Source organism: Cyprinus carpio, chromosome A21, assembly GCF_018340385.1.
Source record: "Cyprinus carpio isolate SPL01 chromosome A21, ASM1834038v1, whole genome shotgun sequence".
In the NCBI taxonomy this organism is placed as follows: domain Eukaryota; kingdom Metazoa; phylum Chordata; class Actinopteri; order Cypriniformes; family Cyprinidae; genus Cyprinus; species Cyprinus carpio.
This window is the reverse complement of record NC_056592.1, coordinates 10,711,830-10,732,181: the sequence shown is the minus strand read 5'-3', so window position 1 is coordinate 10,732,181 and position 20,352 is coordinate 10,711,830. Positions and strand designations below refer to the sequence as shown.

The 20,352-nt window shown below is 36.5% G+C and overlaps 2 protein-coding genes across 4 annotated transcripts; both read right to left on the bottom strand.

The window, feature by feature from the left end:
* Positions 1-327: 327 nt before the first annotated feature.
* Positions 328-7,044, bottom strand: LOC109056652 (inositol-trisphosphate 3-kinase C-like). Its single transcript, XM_042778968.1, has 7 exons — positions 6,968-7,044; positions 4,353-4,452; positions 3,927-4,140; positions 2,897-3,101; positions 2,626-2,727; positions 1,653-1,723; positions 328-1,564 (listed from the first exon to the last, which is right to left on the bottom strand). The coding sequence occupies exons 2-6, from the start codon at positions 4,423-4,425 to the stop codon at positions 1,703-1,705; spliced, it is 615 nt and encodes a 204-aa protein (XP_042634902.1). The 5' UTR covers positions 4,426-4,452; positions 6,968-7,044; the 3' UTR covers positions 328-1,564; positions 1,653-1,702.
* A 5,052-nt stretch (positions 7,045-12,096) lies between these two features.
* On the bottom strand, positions 12,097-19,513 carry LOC109045866 (centrosomal protein CCDC61). Of its 3 annotated transcripts, XM_042778965.1 has the most exons (14): positions 19,296-19,511; positions 16,905-17,069; positions 16,730-16,812; positions 15,456-15,616; positions 15,225-15,377; positions 14,317-14,518; positions 14,151-14,233; positions 13,830-14,053; positions 13,640-13,715; positions 13,509-13,529; positions 13,064-13,270; positions 12,725-12,758; positions 12,572-12,638; positions 12,097-12,475 (listed from the first exon to the last, which is right to left on the bottom strand). In XM_042778965.1, the coding sequence occupies exons 2-14, from the start codon at positions 17,050-17,052 to the stop codon at positions 12,381-12,383; spliced, it is 1,554 nt and encodes a 517-aa protein (XP_042634899.1). In that variant the 5' UTR covers positions 17,053-17,069; positions 19,296-19,511; the 3' UTR covers positions 12,097-12,380. The 3 variants fall into 3 exon arrangements, with proteins under 3 accessions (XP_042634899.1, XP_042634901.1, XP_042634900.1); XM_042778967.1 differs by lacking the exon at positions 16,730-16,812 and having other exon boundaries at positions 19,296-19,513; XM_042778966.1 differs by lacking the exon at positions 13,509-13,529 and having other exon boundaries at positions 19,296-19,510.
* Between the last annotated feature and the right edge of the window lie 839 nt (positions 19,514-20,352).

Sequence of the window (20,352 nt, the reverse complement as noted above, 5' to 3'; positions counted from 1 at the left end):
AGTTAAAGTAAATTAGGTAGTCTGAGTGAATGCATATGAATGTCACCTCAGATGTACTGTAGCATCTGTGCACATCTGAAGCGCAAGGATTTTGTTGATCCTGGTTTCATTTTATTTGTAACAGCAAGATATGTCTTATTATTCTGATTTTATAGTTTAAATTAAAAAAATTAAGAAATGGATAACATGCAGTTGCTTTAATGTCTGTCATTGATCATATTGTGCTCCCAATTTAATTAAGAGCACAAGTGGTCCTAAACAAACATTAAGCATGGAGCCCTGTTTATACATTTGTATGGTTGTGAAAGATGAGGGGAAAAACAAAAATCATGTTTATATTTATTCTGCTGACAGTCAAACACCTTTACAAAATTACCCAGCATGGAAAAAGATTATTTAGTTATCATCACAGAAACCAGAAGTGCAAAACTAATACAGCCAGGACAACAAAGCTCCCAACATGATGATCACAAGTCGTTTACTTATTATACAGTACAAAACGTCAATAAGGTGATTTCAGATTAAAAGTGCAAACACTGAATTTGTGCATAAGGAGCACTGGCTCAAATATCCCACACACCATTCTCAGTCAGATTGGCATATGCTTGCTATTAACAGCGGCTGTTTAGCATCTCATGCTTGCATGCAAAAACCACACAACATGGGAATGTGAGGCAGAACAGTTTAACTAACAGTGTTTGATGTGAATTAAAATAGTACTTAAGACCGAACACAAAACACTTTTTAACATTTTTCATATATCAGGAGCTAAGCAATGTTATTAAAACAGTACTAAGAGAGGTGGAAGAGGTTTTTGTTGTTCTGTGATTTGATTCAGCTTCAGTTTATAGGACTGTTAATAGTGTGCACTTCAATTCAGTTCATCCCCAAACAAATTAGACACATTTGGTCACAAAAATTAAGCAAAACACAGGAAAAATATCTGGCAACTATCACAGACAGGCTACGAAGTTCATTAGTATTCAAAAGTATAGCTGTTTTTTGCATCTTAACTTATCTATCAAAACAACACAACTGTAATGATTTTCATCAGCAGAGTTAATGTTCATAAAACTAAGCTAATCTTTTACTAATCAAACTGCTTAAATACAAATCTATTTACAGTGTAAAAAGCTTTTCAAAAGTAGCGAGAACAACCACATAGTGAGGGGCTTCAGCAGGTAAATTCACAGGCTAAGATGTTCATCAGTAGGACTTGTAGTAAATGTTGAGACAAGTCAGTCCATTCCATCGGTTCATTCTCTCCTACCTTCATCTATTCTCCATGTAGAAACAAAAACAGGGAAATCAGACAGTCTGTGCAGAAAATGACAATTCTGAAGATCCACAATGCCTTTCATTTCCCCGGAAGCATGTTGGTCAGAATGTCAATGAAATTGTCCAGGCCCCAGAGGTACCCGTCCTCTCTGTTGCCCTCCACCCACGGGCTGCGATGGTCCAGGGTGAGAGGGGGCGGCATGGGCACAGTCTTTCCAAAGTCAATCATCCAGATTCCAGCCTTGCCAGTCAGATCATGGATAAATAATAAGGAGCTGCCCACCACCTGCAGGAAAACACACACAAGACCATCCCTATTAAAGCCTGTATGATTCCTGAACAAAGTGGATTTGGAAAATGAAGATGCCTCTCACCTCATGTGCTTTAAAGAAATCGGATTTCTCCAGCACAGCTCGTAGTTCCTTCAGGCGTTGTTGGTAATTCTCTGTGTGAACAGAAGAGCTAAACAATCAACTTGTTTACATAATAGTTAAACAGTTAAATGGATTAATGGTTAAAAGAGGCACAGGCAGAGGAACCATTATTTTAACCAAACAGCCATTATTAAAAACTAAATTCAACATGTTTAAAAGCAAGATGTAAAACAGAATTCATTTTTAGTTATACACACAATAACAATATATAATTACATTTATCTACTCATATTTTTACGAAAACATTTTAAACATTAAGAAAATCAGTACATGTTATTCCCAAGAAACAAATAGTTTGTCTTCATGATTATAATAATCAATAATAATCATAATTTCAATTTATAAATACTGTAAAAAACTACACATTTGAATGAATAAACAATGAATATATTGTAAAAATTTGTCAAATATATTTTCCAGTTCTAACACAAATTTTTGCTGATATTTAAATTCCGTTTTATACAATAAGCTGCTAATTTTTTTCATTTAAATTCAATACTATTCTGTCTAATTAAAAAAAAAAAAATTAAATCAAAGCTGCAAGTGAATTCAGGCATCATAAAATTATAATGTACAGAAAAATTCCAATTGTATGGGAAAATATTACCTTTAACAATTTTATAAAAAAACAAAAAAAACAATTAACAATAAACTTTAGATTAATAATTAAATATTCATATCAATAAATTAATACATAATATTAAATATATATAATTTTTTTATAAATATTATATATAATTTATATATAAATTTATATTTATATATAAATATTATATATAAATATAAATTATATAAATATAAATTATATATAATATTTATAAATAAATATTATATATAATTTACAATTTACAATATTAAATATAATTTACAATAAATATTGTAAATATTGCCCAGTTCTAATACAAATTCATACCAAGATTAACATGTTGTTGTCCACAAAGTCCTCCAGGGCTTGGATGACCTCATCTTTGTACTTTGTTCTCTTGAAGTTAGTGTTACAAGTGCCATCTGATTTCTGAAGACAGATCAAACATGTCAAGACATTCTACTGAAGGCCAAACATAAAACTTAGCCATGCACAAGAAAAGATCAAATAAGATACTAGTAAGCATTTCTAGTCAGTATTGGTTTGAATAGTTTATTGACCTCTGTATAAACTCAGAGGTTTTCTGAATCATGTCTACCTTGATGCCCTCGATGCGAAAGCCCAGCGTGGCTGTTGAGCTGAGGGTTTCTCTCCACTGCATGTATCTGGTTTTGAGTACCGCCTGCTGGGCCTGCTCCTCCTCAGTAGGGGCGTCCGGGTCCACTGCTATCATTTTTTCATACATGTCTTTGCGTGGCTGAGGACACTCGCAGGCCTTCCTCAACTCTTCCTCCAGGTAAGTCCTAAAAGCACGTACAGTAAACATGTCCACATTACCATAGGAATAATTATTTAGTATGGAAACGTTGTCGTTTGTATGTTAGAACTGGCTTAACAGGACTGGTCCACTATAACATGAACAGAGTTGCTGGCAGGAAACTGTGTTTAAAAAACTGGGTTGATGATAATAAGTGCATGTGAGTAGAGATGTGCTGATTTAAAATAAAAATTATGTTTTAAAAGCTGCCAATTCATTTCACATTGTGGCCGATAAACAATAAATGGCCCATATTACAATTCAATGCTATTTTGTCTGATAAAAAAAAAAAAAAAAAAAAAAACTAAAAGAGTGCATTTTCATTTCATGTTGCCTTTTAAGTGAGCGTTGATGATGGCAAAGATAATATACTGCACTGTGAGAAAAATAATGCTAGAGTAGAAAATTTGCCCAAAAACTTTATCATGACAGGTTTAATGTATCACCTGAGAACAAGCTGAACAGCATAGAGTTCAATTTTACCTAAACTGTCCAGTTGAGATAAATAAAAATGTTCCATTCAATTTCTGTAAAAAATTCAGTTAATTCATTAATGGTGTTTTCATGTAGTCATTTGTAAAATATATTTTTAGCGTGCCAGTGCATTATTTTGGCATCACCTGCTCCTAAACCACACATAAATACAAAAATAGACTGCGGTTGGTTGCTTTGCATGCTGGTTAGATTGCCTCTTCCTGTTTAAGTAGAGGTTCTAGGCTAAAAAAAGCTGCAGTTTGCACGAGTTTTACCAGTTCTGCAAAAAGTACTGTGATAAGTGCTGAATTGCTGAATTTATAGATCACATCCTCACCGGCTCCCCATTTTGCAGTCCATGATGCAGGGCGAGTCAAAGTCAGCGAGGAGGTCGTCCATGAGGTTGTAATCCTGCTCTTCACACTGAGTCACACCATAGTATCCAGGAACGAAGGGCCGCAGTGAGTCGCTCATGAGCTGCAGAAAACACTGCTGTTCACACTCGCAGTACTTCTTCAGCAGCCGTCCATCACTGCCCGTCTGAAAGTTTCCTACAGGACCCAAAAAAAAAAATACACGCTGAGTCAGAAAAAAACAAATCACCCGACACAGCAACAAAAACACTAAGACAGACAAAGAAGATCTTTAGCTTTATATCCATTTGACATGACCATACAACAATAATGAATTCAAGAATTAAAAGACTTAAATTAAAAAACACCAATAACATTGTTAAAAACATCTGAAAGATGAACAAGCAAACCTGCATGGCCGACCACCTGCACCCAGGGAGAGCGCTTTTTCACTGTCACTGGAAGTGGAGACCAGTTCACCATATTCTTTGACTTCTTCCACAGATCAGTCTTTGAAGAGGAGATAGGAGAGAAACCAAAAATGAAAGAGACTCAAATTTCAGTTAACACCCTATGACTAGGAGCCACCGCATGGTACACAATGGTTCTGTAAAGGGTTGTTTGTTGCTACAGACTTCTCTTGTCTTCTCTTTTGTTCTCATTTTCTTATACGGTGAGCTGCACTGGGGCACCAAGTGCATTCAGTCAACTTCAGACTCCAACGGGCAACGCCCTCCCCTCTGTTAACCATAGGTCGAGTTTCACCCCATGTGGCAAATCATTGACGACAATCTCGGACTAAAAGTCATCAAGCAATACCAAGTGATTGTGATTAAGGAATAGATAATCTTAGAAGGTGGTTCATGAAACATTTACAGATGGCACTTGTTTTGCTGCCAGATAAAATGGAGGAGCCAGTGCCAACAAAGAGGTAAAAGTTTTGAGGTTAGGGGTTTTTTTGGGGGGGGTAACCTGAGGTAACCTTGCTTGTCACCTTATCAACTAATATACTGGACTAATTGACCTTGACACAGTCATCAGGGTCTGCATAACTGTTTTTTTATATGACTGTTTCTATATTTTCCCCCCCCCCTGCATGTTGGTGCCACATCATTTTTGTGTGTAAGACAAACGATAGTTTGCCCAGAAATGACAATTCCACATTAATTTATCCACTCTTCTCATTCCAAACCTGTATGAAAATGACTTTCTTCTGTGGAACACAAAATATGTTATTTTAATGAATGCTGGTAACCAAGCAGTTCTGGTGACCACTGACTTCCGCTGTATGGACCAAAAAAAAAAATTCAATAAACAAACACACCCAAATACTAAGACATTTCTCAAAATAGATCTTTATATTCCAAAGAAGAAATTCATACTGGTTTGGAACAACATGGGGGTAAGTAAATGATGATAAAATGTTCTTATTTGGGGTAAATTATCCGTTTAGAAAATCAGTTCTGCTGCTCACCCACACCTCTTCCTGAGCCCTCAGTATGAAGCCACTTAACCTCCAACCCTGTACAGTTCTCTCTGCTCTCCAAGCTCAAACACACTTTCACGTGAACAGCTTCTTAAAGGGTTAGCTCACCCAAAAATGTAAATTAGACTTTGCAATGATAGAGCTTGGAACAGCCAGGACAATTTTTAATATAACTCGGACTGAATTCGTCTGAAAGAAGAAAGTCATATACACCTAGGATGCCTCAAGGGTGAGTAAAACAAGCTAATTTTAATTTCTTGCTGAACTAACCCTTTAAGAGATATTTGTACTATTTAGGTGCACTTCTTTTCAATACAAACCTCTAACACCAATATCATCAGAACATGAGAGGGGGACAAAAAGTAGTTTAGAAAAACGTGTGGAATTTCCCCCTCCATTTAGAAACAATGATCTCATGACCTGAAACCTGTAGTGTTAATCAGTTATCATGAGGATTACTCAACTGCATATTTCGATCTGCAGCATACACCTGTGTGCACACTTGTATTCAATGCACCTGCAATCAAAACAAAAACTACCATGGTAACTGCAGTCTAATACAAGGGTCTGTTTGAAAACATTGGTTAAAATTATTTAATGGACCTGAGCTAACTAATAATAATCAGTTTTATTTGTAGTAAATGTATTGTTAGTTAACAAAATAAATCAGAAAAAGTACCATGGTAACATGTTTTAGAGTTGTATCATGATAGCACCAAGGTACAGTACAGTTCGTATCTAGCTACAAGTATACATCAAGTAGGGCTACTAAATGAATAGACACTAGTAACTATTATTTAGACACTTTTATGTAGTCCTCCTAAGTGACTAGTTAGTAGCATGTTACTAGTAATTTTACTAATAGTTTGACTGAACTATGAAGTAGGCAGTCTATATGACAATAAAATAAATAAATAAAACAGTATCTAGTCAGTTAAAATGTTACTAATACCAATAGATATGTACTAGTGTCACGCAAATATAGGTAGCTTCTATTAAACGTACTATTAAGCTGAAATAAAAGTATTTTAATACAGCACCTATATTCACTTATTAAAAAGGGTGTAAAAATACGGAGAAATTGTACTTAAGTTCAAGTATGTATGCTATGACAAACATTTTACTCTTTTAAAACAATTAAAAGTCTAAGTACCTTTAAATAATAATAAAAAATAAAATAAAATTAAACACATTTCCTAGATTTTTAAATAGACTTTTGATGCTTGAAAGTGCAATCATTCGATTTAAACAGAACTCTAGTAAAGTACAAATTCCATACATAAGTAGGCTATAGTAGTAAAGTAACTTACTAGGCCTAATACTCAAATACTTTACACCTCTGCCTAGTGACTAACTGCATAGATACTAATGAAAACTGGAATCCTTATTTAATGAATAAGTAAAAACTAAAAATAAAAAAAAGACTGGTCGCTACTGGATTATTTACTAGAAAAATAAAATAAAAACGGCTCACTAACAGCCTAACATAAAAATAGATAACGTTACATGTTGAAATAGATTGTCTTATTAGATTCTCACCGTGAGCGGTTCACCTGAAGACTGATTACAGTCGCAGTAACCTGTTAAATCTTCTTCTTATTCATTAATAGAAGGAGGTGGCTGGAGGGAGGTTGGTTGAGAGTTGGACAGTTTTCTCAGCGCCAGGGACGAGGCGGGGGAGCCGCTGAGCCCGCTGTCCGAGCAGATGGACTCCTCGTCGGGTTGATGGGAGCCCGAGGAGGGTCCGCGGGGGATCTGGTCACACTCGGTGACACACGGCTCGCAGGTAACAACCAGTTCAGGCACAGCGACGCGCGCGCGTCTGGAGAGCTGCTCCACTGACTCCTCAGGATGGCTGTGGTGGACATCACCCATACCCGCGCAGGGTGCTGGGGTATCGGGCGTTTTAGTCATCACACTGCTTCTGATCTACAAGATCATTGAGGTTGCTGATGGGTTTATCCAGATTAGGACCAAACCCAAGCGTAACCGGCTCGCGCTGGGTACTGCCGCACCTTGCGTGTGACGCGTCGCGCCGCTGCAGAATAAAAGCAATATTGGGCCACTCTCAACGTCAAGGTGCCGTGATCACATTCTTTTAGCCTCTGAAAATTAATAATAATAATCACCTGAAAGATTTAAAGAACCCACAATTATTCACGTACAAACAACACTGATTAAACTTTCGGCAGTAGTGCAAAATATATCATTTGCTCAGAGCATTGGCGTATTGTTAAAGCGTTACAGACTGCACGTCTTTGCCCCGCCCACTTATCTTTAAAGCAACAGAGCCAAAAATTAAAAGGACAAAAAACATTAAATTAGATTTACAGCGCCACCTAACCTGTGGTCGACAACGTCCTTTAATTGGAGAAGGGTCTGTCTGCAGACTGCAAGACAGGGGCGTAACTTGAAAGAGGCGTAACTTGACGAAAGAGGCGTAACTTGAAGTTGTCCAAATCACACAGAACCACGCGAGATGTCAAAACGAGATTTTGTCCGGCTGCGTTCGAAACCGCATACCCTTTAATTAGGCACTTAATTTCAATAAGAACTAATTTAAAGAGCGATAAAAGAGTACATACTCTACAGCCTGAATGCGTATTTGTGTATGAAGCATTAATGCGGATATCATCATCCGCTATGTTGATCATGTGACCTACAAAGTTAAAATGAGCGTAAAAACTTAAAAGATATGAGTGACAGGTTTAATAAATGTATTTGTATCTTGATAATGAAGGTTGTAGCATAGCCAATACTGTTAATTTAAGTTTTTATATTTTTAAGAATATTTTTTCAATTATTTTATGTGAATTTTTTTTCTTGTATAGTATCTCATACTATGATGAACACGTTAAATTTTTATTTACTGTTTTATGGCGTTATGATTGTTATTGTTAGATACAACCCTCTTACCATGATCTTTTATGTAATAAGTTTGGCAATAATAATAAAAAAGAGGGTCAGGTGCACTACCACCTCACAGCATCACTATCACTAACTCAACAGTCCTGTACAGTTTCTCTCAGCGACAATATCTGCACAAACGAAACGTCGAACAGCTGCTCGAAGATCTTGCCTTTGGAGAAGATTGTTGATTTTTTACTCTAAAAATGTAAGTATTACTACTCCAAAAATTAACATTACCCCATAATGAATCGCATCTTTTGCACACCCCAACACTTACATGCAATAATAATGATAAATGCCAACCAATAGTTATATATACATTTTTTTTCCTTAAAAATTACATTTTAGTAAAGAAGCAAAATGTATTTTTCTGTCGTGACATAGCTATACATGAATATACACTAATGCAGTTGATGTGAATACATCAGTTTTCAGTCAAGCAATTAATACATGAAATAGATCAGATATTTATATTTTATTTACTGACAACAAGAAACATGTCTAAATGATTAAAAGAATGTATAAATGTTGGCATCACAATAAATGCATACATGTACAAGTCAACAACACATGAAACAAAGCTTCATTCAAACTTACTGTTCTAACAATCATGTATTTACAGATGGTGTGAACCCCACATCTTACCATCATCTCAACACAGCTGAGACAGTTCTGCTGCTGCGCTGTGCTTCTCAGTCTCGCTCTTCTCAACGGGGATGTTGTTGAGCAACAGGTAAGGAAGACCATGATGTCGGCTCTCACCACACAACCTTGAAACGAGAGCAGAAGAACACATGCAGGACAATCTGACTGCTGCTGTGTCTGCTCCAAACAATCGTGTGCTGCTCTCCATGAGCACCACTACCTGGAAAACATTTACACAGAGTTTACAAGAACATTCATTGATTTATTACTTTTGTAGTGTGCTAAACCACTGAACTGGTTCAAAACTGTGCTTGAGCACGGCTCTTTTCTCCAGCTTGATCAGAGGATTGTAGGCCCCTGTAATAAGAGCACTGTCAATCACTTCAGATAAAAGCTCCATCACATTTTTTGATGATGCTTTTGAAAGTCAGCCTTCGTCGTATAAACAGAAACCAGCAGAACAAACTTTACCAGAATCAAATCCTCAGTGTCTTTTGGTCTTTCTCTAGATGCTCTGGCTGCTGGGGTCACTGAGGATGAAGAGACCACAGCAGCATCTGGTCCTGATGAGACAGTAAGAGCTGGAGTGATGGAGCGTCTCATCCGTGTCTCTGGACCATTTCCAGATGCTGCAGTGGACTTCTCCATCCTCAGTACATACACCAGTCTGCAGACATTTTCATAACCTACAGAAATACACACACACAATACAAAAAGTCATTACTTTATTCTTTTGTTTCAGGTTTTTCTTTTTTTCCTTTTCCCCTTTCCTTGCAGGTCCTGCTCCACCACAAAAGATCTGCAGCAAATGCACAGAAATCAACAATAAGAAAAGTGCTGTAATAAATAACTGTTTGAAATTACACTAATTAAAATGTTTTATTTATTTATCTAGTGTACAATACTTACACAAATCCTTTGATGGCAGCATTCCTTCTTCAGTCACTCTACAGCAGATAAACATAATCTGTTCCTGTAACATCCAGACAAGAGTCAAGTAACCTCTGTGATTTATCTGTGATATACTGTACTGCATCTGCATGTTGAGTTAGTAACTGATGTAACTCGCTTTTTATCCAACACAAATGTTCCTAAAATTATCAATATTGCAAATGGACAAATAAAATAGATAACTAGTGTTTAGTTACTGTATGTAGATTTGTTTGTTTGTTTAAATGACTTACACTCATCTAAAGCAGTGTTGACAGTGAATTCTACATAATAGCACACACACATCACTCAGATGTCTGTTTCATGTCTGTCAAATGTGCTCATCTGCAATACTTATCAAAGACTATCCTGTCAGATGATAAATAGACATTTAGTAATAGTCTTCAAGATGTATATATGGTTTTATGTAAATCCACTTTAAAAGAAGTGTACTTAATGGAGCTCCCCTGTTAGTTATTCATTATAAAACGTGTTTTTACAGCAAAATCACAAATATGCTATATTATGTAATTAAAAACAGGGTTTAGATTAAGCCAGGATCAGGCCATAGCTCAATTAGTCTTGTCTGTGAAACCGGAGGATAGCGTCTTTACACCTTTTGCTTATATGTTGCTGACTTTACACCTTAGTTTTAATAGATTATTAACTCCAAAATCAATACCACCACTGTATGAAAATAACTTGTACTCTTAAATTTAAATAATTATTTAGTGAAAAAATATATTCTCACCATTGTAACTCATTGTAACTTCTTTCCAGTTTAACGGCGGTTGGCATCCAGCTTATTGGTGCATTACCGCCCTCTTCTGTCCCCGGAGTGTGGATCAGATAATAGGTTTTCCTACTAAATGTACACATCACGCACATTCTCCCCCTAACATTATATCTACACACACCTTATGCATCAAATCCTGCCTAAAACCTCTGCTTCCCTTAAAAAAACGTAATCAACAACTTATCGTTTTGACATCTCGCGTGATTCTGTGAGATTTCGACAACTTCAAGTTACGCCTCCTACTTCAAGTTACGCCTCTTTCAAGTTACGCCCCTGTCTTGCAGTCTGCAGACGTACACGCTTGTGTTACGTTAAATTTAAGTTTCGTATTTTAATTTAAGTTACTTCTTTTTTTGGTTCTTTTCTTAGTAGGCCGTTAACATGTATGTTTGTATTTGGATAAAGTACTTAAAGGCACAGTTCACTCAAAAATAAAACCTTTTGATATGTTCGAGGATGTGAAGATCTATAAAGGATTCACAATACGTGAAAGTTGCCCACACAATGCTCTGGAGTCATGCAACAACAAAAAAACAAGGTGAAATGTCATTGTTTAATGGAAATCTTGAAATACTCTCATGATAAAATAAAGTTTGATTCTGCAACATACAAGTGATGCACAATGTCACTAAAAATTCCTTTAGCTGTGACTATTCCAGACAGCTCATATAGCAGATGGTAATCTATTGACAACCGTGTCATTTTATGAATCAAGAAAGGTTTAAAAATTCTGGCCTCATTACCACAATTAAAGACCAATTTAATGCATTTGATATTCAACATACAATATTTTGGTGGGGTCACATTTAAAATAATAGACACAGAAATGGCAAAAATCATTAAATGACCACAACTGATGCATGTTAGATGCCAAAAGACATGATCTCTGCAGCATCTTTACATTTATGCATTTGGCAGATGCTTATGTAAAGCAACTTACATAAAGACATACATTTTATCACTACCTTGGTATCAAATCTGTAACCCTGGTGTTGATAATGCCATTCTCTATTAGTCGATTTATGGGAACAATAACCTGTATAAAAAAAATGCATTTCACATTCTGTTAATGCTCAATGATATAAGATATAAATTCTAGAGACTAAAGTGTCTGTAAAAAATAGAAATGAACAGCAAAATCCTTATATATATATATATATATATAAATATATATATATATATATATGTATATATATATATATATATATATATATATATATAAATATATATAAAAACTTCTTTTCTCACAAAACATGAGAGCATCTAAAACAGACATAAAACATATATGCTAATCATATATAAAAAACAACAACAACAATGGTCAAACAAATACCAATTCATAAAATGTACACAGGAATGTGTTAAAAACGGTATATCCCGAGGTCAATTTTTTGGACACTTCTGGTTTACTTCAAGTCTGATATGGCAACAGTTTCAAGAACCCCCTTCACAAAGCCCACATAACTACATTTTGAGTCAAGCCCAAAAGTTACATTAGGGATAAAGAAAACAAACACCATTCAAGTCTCATTAGTTATAAATGACAGACATTCATAACTAGTATAAATGTTAGACACGTCTGTACAGAGTGTTTGAAAGAAATGATTGTCCAAGATTTTCAGTCTCAGTCTTTGTGCAAAGAGCCTTGATCGACATCTGAATCCACCAGGATTAGTGTCCCGTGTCAAGGTCCCGCATGTAGTCCTGCAGGGCCTGGAGTCGAGCATCAATCTCTGACAGGTCAGCACCCGTGTCAATAGATGTGTCTGAGTAGAAAAATACACTTAGCTTACATGTATATTCTATTGGTTACAGACAAATATATAATAATAATAATAATAAAGTAGGAAATTATGTGGTACCTGCCGCTCTTATCCTTTGGGCCGGGGTACTATACATTGTTTTTTTGTTTATGTGTCTTCCTCTGGACTAGATGGAAAAAAACAGCAATTACAATTATCTGAGACCTAATATTAACAAAAACATCAAAACTAATGTTTCACATTGTTACTCACCACAGCTGCACCATTATATGCCAATTTCCTTCCTCTGCAAAAAAAAAATAAACAAATATATATCAAAAACAACAATAATATCAGTCTTTTTAGCATTTAATTGAAATACAATATTATGCTCTTGTAACAAAGTCTTTTCTGTTACTTTTGGTCAATTTAATGCATCCCTGCTGAAAAAAAGTGATCAGACCTGATTTAACAATGTTTCAGATAGAGGGCAGACAATGGTCGTGTAAAATTAAATTACAACTTTTTGTGTATATTAGTCCTGACTAATATATATATGGAATGCAAAATAAAAAAAAAAAATTCAGCAACCTGTTTTGTTTATTGACTTGCCTGCTATTCAGAGGCTTAGCGAGCTCTTCAAACTCAGCTACTGATCCTTCTGAAGAGCACCGACTCCTCCTGCTCTCCACAGACACACTCCTCCTCCTGCCAGCACTTCCTGCTCGCATCAGCTGAGGAATGGGCTCTCTGGAGCGTGAACGCCCTCTTTCCATCAGAGACGGTGAAGCTAACCTATCCCTTCTAATCTTCCTCTGACTGTTGGAAATAAAAGCAGACCACATGTATTTCTGTAAGTAGGAAATGGGTCCAGCTGCCTACAAATACAGATCATAACCAGTCAAACGGACATAAGACTCTCATTCTCTTATCAGTGTGATCCCAAAGGTCATACACTTTTTTTTTTCTTACTCTGATGTGTCATATCCATGACTGAGAATCAACGGTTTGAGAAAATGAATTCATGCAAGGGACAAAGAAAGCGTACAGTTCATACCTTTCAACGTAAACTGTATTACTGCTCACAGACAGGGCAAAGATTGTAGGAAAAAGGCAACAAATCAAACACTAAACAGCAGAAACGCAACAGAAAAGATGATAAAAACTTAAAAGGTGAAAGTGTCTAACTTCATCTCAGCCTCTTTTTGGCGTCGTTGTCGGTCTTGAATGTAGGCCGTAGGGTCAAACCGAGACACTCGAGACCCTGTCATGAGAGAACACAAGTCTTGAATCAAATCAAAAGCCTGAAAGCAGGGCCTCTGCTTTTGTTTCTTGACTTTGACCATAAAGATATTGTGTTTATCTTCACACATTCCACCTGTCGGAGATGGTGAGGGTCTTGTGATGTAATTCCGAGACCCTGAAGAGTCTGCTCTCTTAATTCTCTCCTCTGACCTCCGAGCCTTGTCCTCCATCCTCTCCCTCGACCCTGAGCGTGCTCTTACACCCACACGAGTCAAACTGCGCTCTCTGGATAAAGACCGATGAACCTCCCCATCACCCCTAAGCCCACTTCGGCCAGACATGACTGGAGTTGCTCGACTGTCAAAATAGGAAGAATGAGTTGATTAACATGTGCTCAAAAAATGTTAATAAATGCAAGAAACAGATTACACAGATGGCAATTAATTAAGCTTACACGCGTCGTAACAAGGCCAGCTCAGTGGTCAGACTTTTAACACGTATCCGTAGAGCCCGTTCTGATGCCCCGAGTTCCTCCAGCTACAAACAAGAGTGAACGTCAACATTTGAGTGGGTGCTTAGACTATGCATGAGAGTTTTACATTGTCAGCTGCACCTGTCACCTGTTCCAGAAGGAGGCGCTGTTCTTGGCTCCTCTTGCTTGCAGAGCACTGGCTTTTTGCCCTTTCCTTTAGAAGCTGTTCCTCCAGGCTGTGCACCGCCTCTCTGAGCCCACGGGCCCCAGGAGCAGAACCGGCACCTACCATCTGTAGACGATCCAGAGCCTTGGCCAAGGCTTCCTTTTCATCTCTCACCAAAGCCAACCTGATCAAGGGGACATTAAACAGAAGGAAAAAGACTTGAAAACACAACATTCTCTTTTTTACTCACTGTGGGCAAAATGTTTTTGCTACTTTAAGAATCCTGCAAGTCTAATTGGTAGAATATTGTATCAAAGTATGCAATTTTTTTACGGATTCATTCACTGAATTAAAAGGTCCAATTTCCCTTTAGTTTAATTTTATTGTTATTTGTAACATTCATTTCGAAGTAATTAAACTCAAATCCTAATTTTAAAAGCAATGTTTTAAAACTCTTTAAAGGGATAGTTCATCCAAAAATGTTAATTCTGTAATCATTTACTCATGTCATTCCAAACATGTATTATTTTCTTTCTTCTGTTGAACACAAAATAAAATTGAGAAATGTTTTTTTTTTTTTTTTTTTGTCAAACAATTCAAATCAAAGGTAACTCAAAATGGTTTGACTCTTTAAAATACTTGACTTTATGTTGCACAGAAGAAAATCAGACCTAAAGGAATGAAACAAGAAATTATGACAATTTTATTTTTGGGTGAACAATCACTTTGAGGCCTTTGACAGATACACTGCTATCTAATAAAGATTTTTCAAGGTACAACAATATACAAGATTTTTCTTTCTTCTATTGTGCTGACTGTGTCCTGTGCCCTTTTTCTCTCTGAAAGCATGATAAAACATTAAGCACATATTTCCTTTGGAAATAACTGACTCTGCACGGAGCTTGCGTGTTTCCTGGTCTGATACTTTGTGGCCTCCTCTCAGTCCCAGTGTTTTCAGCTCGGACCTCAGAGCTCTGATCTCTCTTTGAAGCTCTGCAGGATCAGGTTTGCCAAGATATGGAAGTGGAAGAGGATAGTGTATCCTACAAAAACAGAACTTTTTAAAAACTGTCCTATTAAGAGCAGATTAAAAGAGACTGAGCGATCAAAACTACAAAGACCTGTCAAACTCCACAGTGTAGATAAGGATGAGGTATCGTTTAGCACTGAGGGCAGGAGACTGTGGCTGAGCACGAGGTCGGCCAACTACACCTGCCTTTCTGTTCCGCAGAAGCTCGAGGTCAGAATAGGTCAAGAGGTCAAGGGTCACCGATTCACCGGACTGCAAAGAAAAAAAAAATTGTAAAGAGTAAATAGTTTTTTTTGTTTGTTTTTAAATGTGATTAACATAAAAGTCTGGTTAATCACTTCAAAGCCATTTTTTCTTTTGTCAATAAATAGAGTGCATAATAAACCAAATTAACCTAAATAAAACTAAAACAGCAAACTGACTTTAAAATAAAAATAAATAGAGACAAATATAAATAAAATGCAGCGCATATCTCTTGCTTTCGTTGTTGTGAATTGTTAATTTGCATATAGTACAGGAATTGAAGATCGGATTTATATCCTTTTCCCGAGGACACATTTATGTGGCCAAGTGTAAACGTATACATTTTAACAAATCACACAGCTATACGATTTATTTATTTATGATTTAACGACATGTAAGCAGCAGTGGCTATATTCATGGCAAGAGGAAACATTTCAATTTCACAAGTCAGTCATATTTATCATGTCAAAACAATTATATAACAATTTTGTTTGAAAATTATATCAGCTATACGATTAGCAAACACTCATGAAGTGACTGGGTGTTAACAGGCCCTCATAACGTACACATGGGAACACAAACAACCCTCTCTCCAAACTTGTAATGAGAACTTCAGAAGCGCTTATAAACCAGCTGTTGTCAACAAAACAGAAGCTTTTCTGTGTCTAAAAATGAAGAAATTAAATTATATTTTAGTACTAGAATTTTACAGCTGTAGAATATATATATATACACACACACACACACACATTTTCCTAAGTATTATTACTTTTATTTTACAGTGAAATATTACAACAGTAATGTCTCAATATAGGAAAAATAACAATACAAATAAAAACAACAATAATTATTCTTAATATTTTATAGCCATACTGACGTATAATAGCAAGGCCAAATTGTGCAGCCGCACAAAGTGGTACAAAAAAATCCTGGATTTTTATTTTTTTTTTAATCAGAAGAAAAAATAAATAAATAAGAAAATAAATCACAATTGTTTTTGTTGTTGTTTTTTTAAAATCAAAATGTGCAGCCCTAGTGCATTTACGGTCTTGACAAAGTTTAAGAATCAAGACCCCTGCCCTTATTAAACAGGATTTTAATGTTTTTATTCTTTGGACCCACCATGTTGACAGCAGACTCAAGCATACTGCAGAATACTGGAAACTGTTTAAAATTCCCAGTTTTCCGGGTCAGGTCCTCAATATCTAATGATTAAAATAAAATAAAGGTTGTAATGACATAAAACAACATTTCATCTAAGCAAAAACTAAATAACAGTTTTAAAAGCTCCACTTACAGGCTGGATCGAACTCTCCTCTCCACTGGTCCGCTGTAACCACATCTGAAATCTCTACGACTAGTAACCGCTCTGCCAGCTCGAGCTTGATGGCAAATTCAGCACCACGAAATTTAATTTCTTCCTGCACAACTGTGCCAACATCCATTGCTTTCCACTGACAGCCTGAAGGAATCATTGCACAGGGTTCAATAACAGTTCATGCTGTAGGCAGCAGTTCTTGATCAAAGCCATGTTACAAATAGACAAATACTGTATATACAGTCAGGTCCATAAATATTGGGACATCGACACAATTCTAATCTTTTTGGCTCTATACACCACCACAATGGATTTGAAATGAAACGAACAAGATGTGCTTTAACTGCAGACTTTCAGCTTTAATTTGAGGGTATTCACATCCAAATCAGGTGACGTTGTAGGAATTACAACAGTTTGTATATGTGCCTCCCGCTTTTTAAGGGACCAAAAGTAATGGGACAATTGGCTGCTCAGCTGTTCCATGGTCAGGGTGTGTGTTATTCCCTTATTATTCCATTTACAAGGAGCAGATAAAAAGATCCAGAGTTCATTTCAAATGTGCTATTTGCATTTGGAATCTGTTGCTGTCAACTCTCAATATGAGATTCAAAGAGCTGTGACTATCAGTGAAGCAAGCCATCATTAGGCTAAAAAAAAAACAAAACAAAACCCATCAGAGAGATAGCAAAAACATTAGGTGTGGCCAAATCAACTGTTTGGAACATTCTTAAAAAGAAAGAATGCACCGGTGAGCTCAGCAACACCAAAAGACCCGGAAGACCATGGAAAACAACTGTGGTGGATGACCGAAGAATTCTTTCCCTGGTGAAGAAAACACCCTTCACAACAGTTGGCCAGATCAAGAACACTCTCCAGGAGGTAGGTGTATGTGTGTCAAAGTCAACAATCAAGAGAAGAATTCACCAGAGTGAATACAGAGGGTTCACCACAAGATGTAAAACCAGTGGTGAGCCTCAGAAACAGGAAGGCCAGATTAGAGTTTGCCAAACAACATCTAAAAAAGCCTTCACAGTTCTGGAACAACATCCTATGGACAGATGAGACAACGATCAACGTGTACCAGAGTGATGGGAAGAGAAGAGTATGGAGAAGGAAAGGATGATCCAAAGCATACCACCTCATGAGTGAAGCATGGTTGGTGGTTGTGGTAGTGTCATGGCGTGGGCATGTATGGCTGCCAAAGGAAATGGTTCTTTTGTATTTATGATGGTGTGACTGCTGACAAAAGCAGCAGGATGAATTCTGAAGTGTTTCGGGCAAATGTTATCTGCTCCTATTCAGCCAAATGCTTCAGAACTCATTGGACGGTGCTTCACAATGCAGATGGACAATGACCCGAAGCATACTGCAAAAGCAACCAAAGAGTTTTATTTAAGGGAAAGAAGTGGAATGTTATGCAATGGCCAAGTCAATCACCTGATCTGAATCCGATTGCGCATGCATTTCACTTGCTGAAGACAAAACTGAAGGGAAACTGCCCCAAGAACAAGCAGGAACTGAAGACAGTTGCAGTAGAGGCCTGGCAGAGCATCACCAGGGATGAAATCCAGCGTCTGGTGATGTCTATGCGTTCCAGACTTTAGGCTGTAATTGACTGCAAAGGAATTTGCAACCAAGTATTAAAAAAGTGAAAGTTTTGATTTATGATTGTTAATCTGTCCCCATTACTTTTGGTCCCTTAAAAAGTGGGAGGCACATATACAAACTGTTGTAATTCCTACACCGTTCACCTGATTTGGATGTAAATACCCTCAAATTAAAGCTGAAAGTCTGCAGTTAACACACATCTTCATTCCAAATCCATTGTGGTGGTGTATAGAGCCAAAAAGATTAGAATTGTGTCGATGTCCCAATATTTATGGACCTGACTGTAGATATATACAGACATACTTTGTATCACAACAAAGCTCATATATTGAGAACAATCATATTTTATCAGATCAAAACAGTCATTTTAACCAGAGAGTTTTCATTCTGAAGGTTTGCAGTGATTGTTTTGTGTTGTTCACGTCAAACACACACAGAGTTGTCCATCACAAATATCAGCTTGGGTCATGAACCATTTCAATGAACGAGACTGTTCTTCACAGCGTGTCAGCTCAAAACTAATGACGAACTTGCTATCCTTGAAGATGTGCTAATTGACCAAAAGAGCCAACGCAGGGATAGTCACACAATAACACTATAAAATAAATCGCATGAATGATAGACATCACACATCGTGGTTTTGAAGGCTACAGAGGAAGATGAGAATACACAGGATGTGAAATGTGCGTAAGTTTCTGTTATGATATAGATGAATCTCAGACCATACACAACTAACGTTAAGTTAGCACGCTAGCAACTTACCCGTTTATTGGTGGAAATGTGTTGGGCAGACACGAGCTGTTCGATTAAAACTCTACATTTAAAACGTCGATGAAATAACTAAAAAAAACAGAAAACAGATTAAAAGCTCTTCTATGTTAATTTATCACTAGCATGTTCTGTGTAAACTGGTCGTTACTGAGCACGAACTGAAAACAGCGGCTCACAATGACCGGGAATTTAAAACTCCCGCCCACAACAGTTTACATTGGCCAACTCGTGTAGATGTTGATGTTGTATTGACTGTTCTGCCTGTCAATCAAAAGGAAGCTTTTCATTGTTGCAACGCCCTTCATGCCCATAAAAGGATTTCTCATTCAGTGTATGTATTTTACCATGTCAAGCATTCTTTAAAAATTGAATATAACGTTGACACATACTATCATTTTTGTGAAGCTTTGTATGAAACTATCCGTCATTTATTTTGTGATTATCCTACTTCGGTTTATTTGGAGTAATGCTTTGATTGTCCAGAATGTTTAATCTTTCTTTTTTTTTTTATCTTATAGGCATATTCTTTTTGCTTTTTATATTAATGACAAAAATTTGGAATCATACGTTTTTATTTTTATTATTATTATTTTGTTTACTGGAAAGTGTATAATTAATTGTAAGAAAGCGATCAAAACATCTAGATATGTAGACATGTTTGACATTTTTATTTATAAGTTTTCCACAGAGTCTTTACGTTCCATCGAAGTCTTTAATTAGGCCACAAGAGGGAACTATTACTCTATTGAAGCATAATGCTAGCAACATCAAGGTCACGGGTTGGATTCACCGGGGTCACACATCTTGAGAGTATGTGCCACATAGATAAATGTCAATAAATATTATAGCCAAATACAATGCAGATATACAACAGCAGTTCTAAAGAAGGTCACAGTTTTTTCCATTACAGTATTTAAAAAGAAAACAGCATTTTTGCTACTCATTTTACAAGAGTTAAGAGAGAAGAGAAAAGAGTACATTTATAAATAACATGAATTCCCTGGCGTTTACATTGGCGTAATTTGCATATACATGGTATGCATTAATA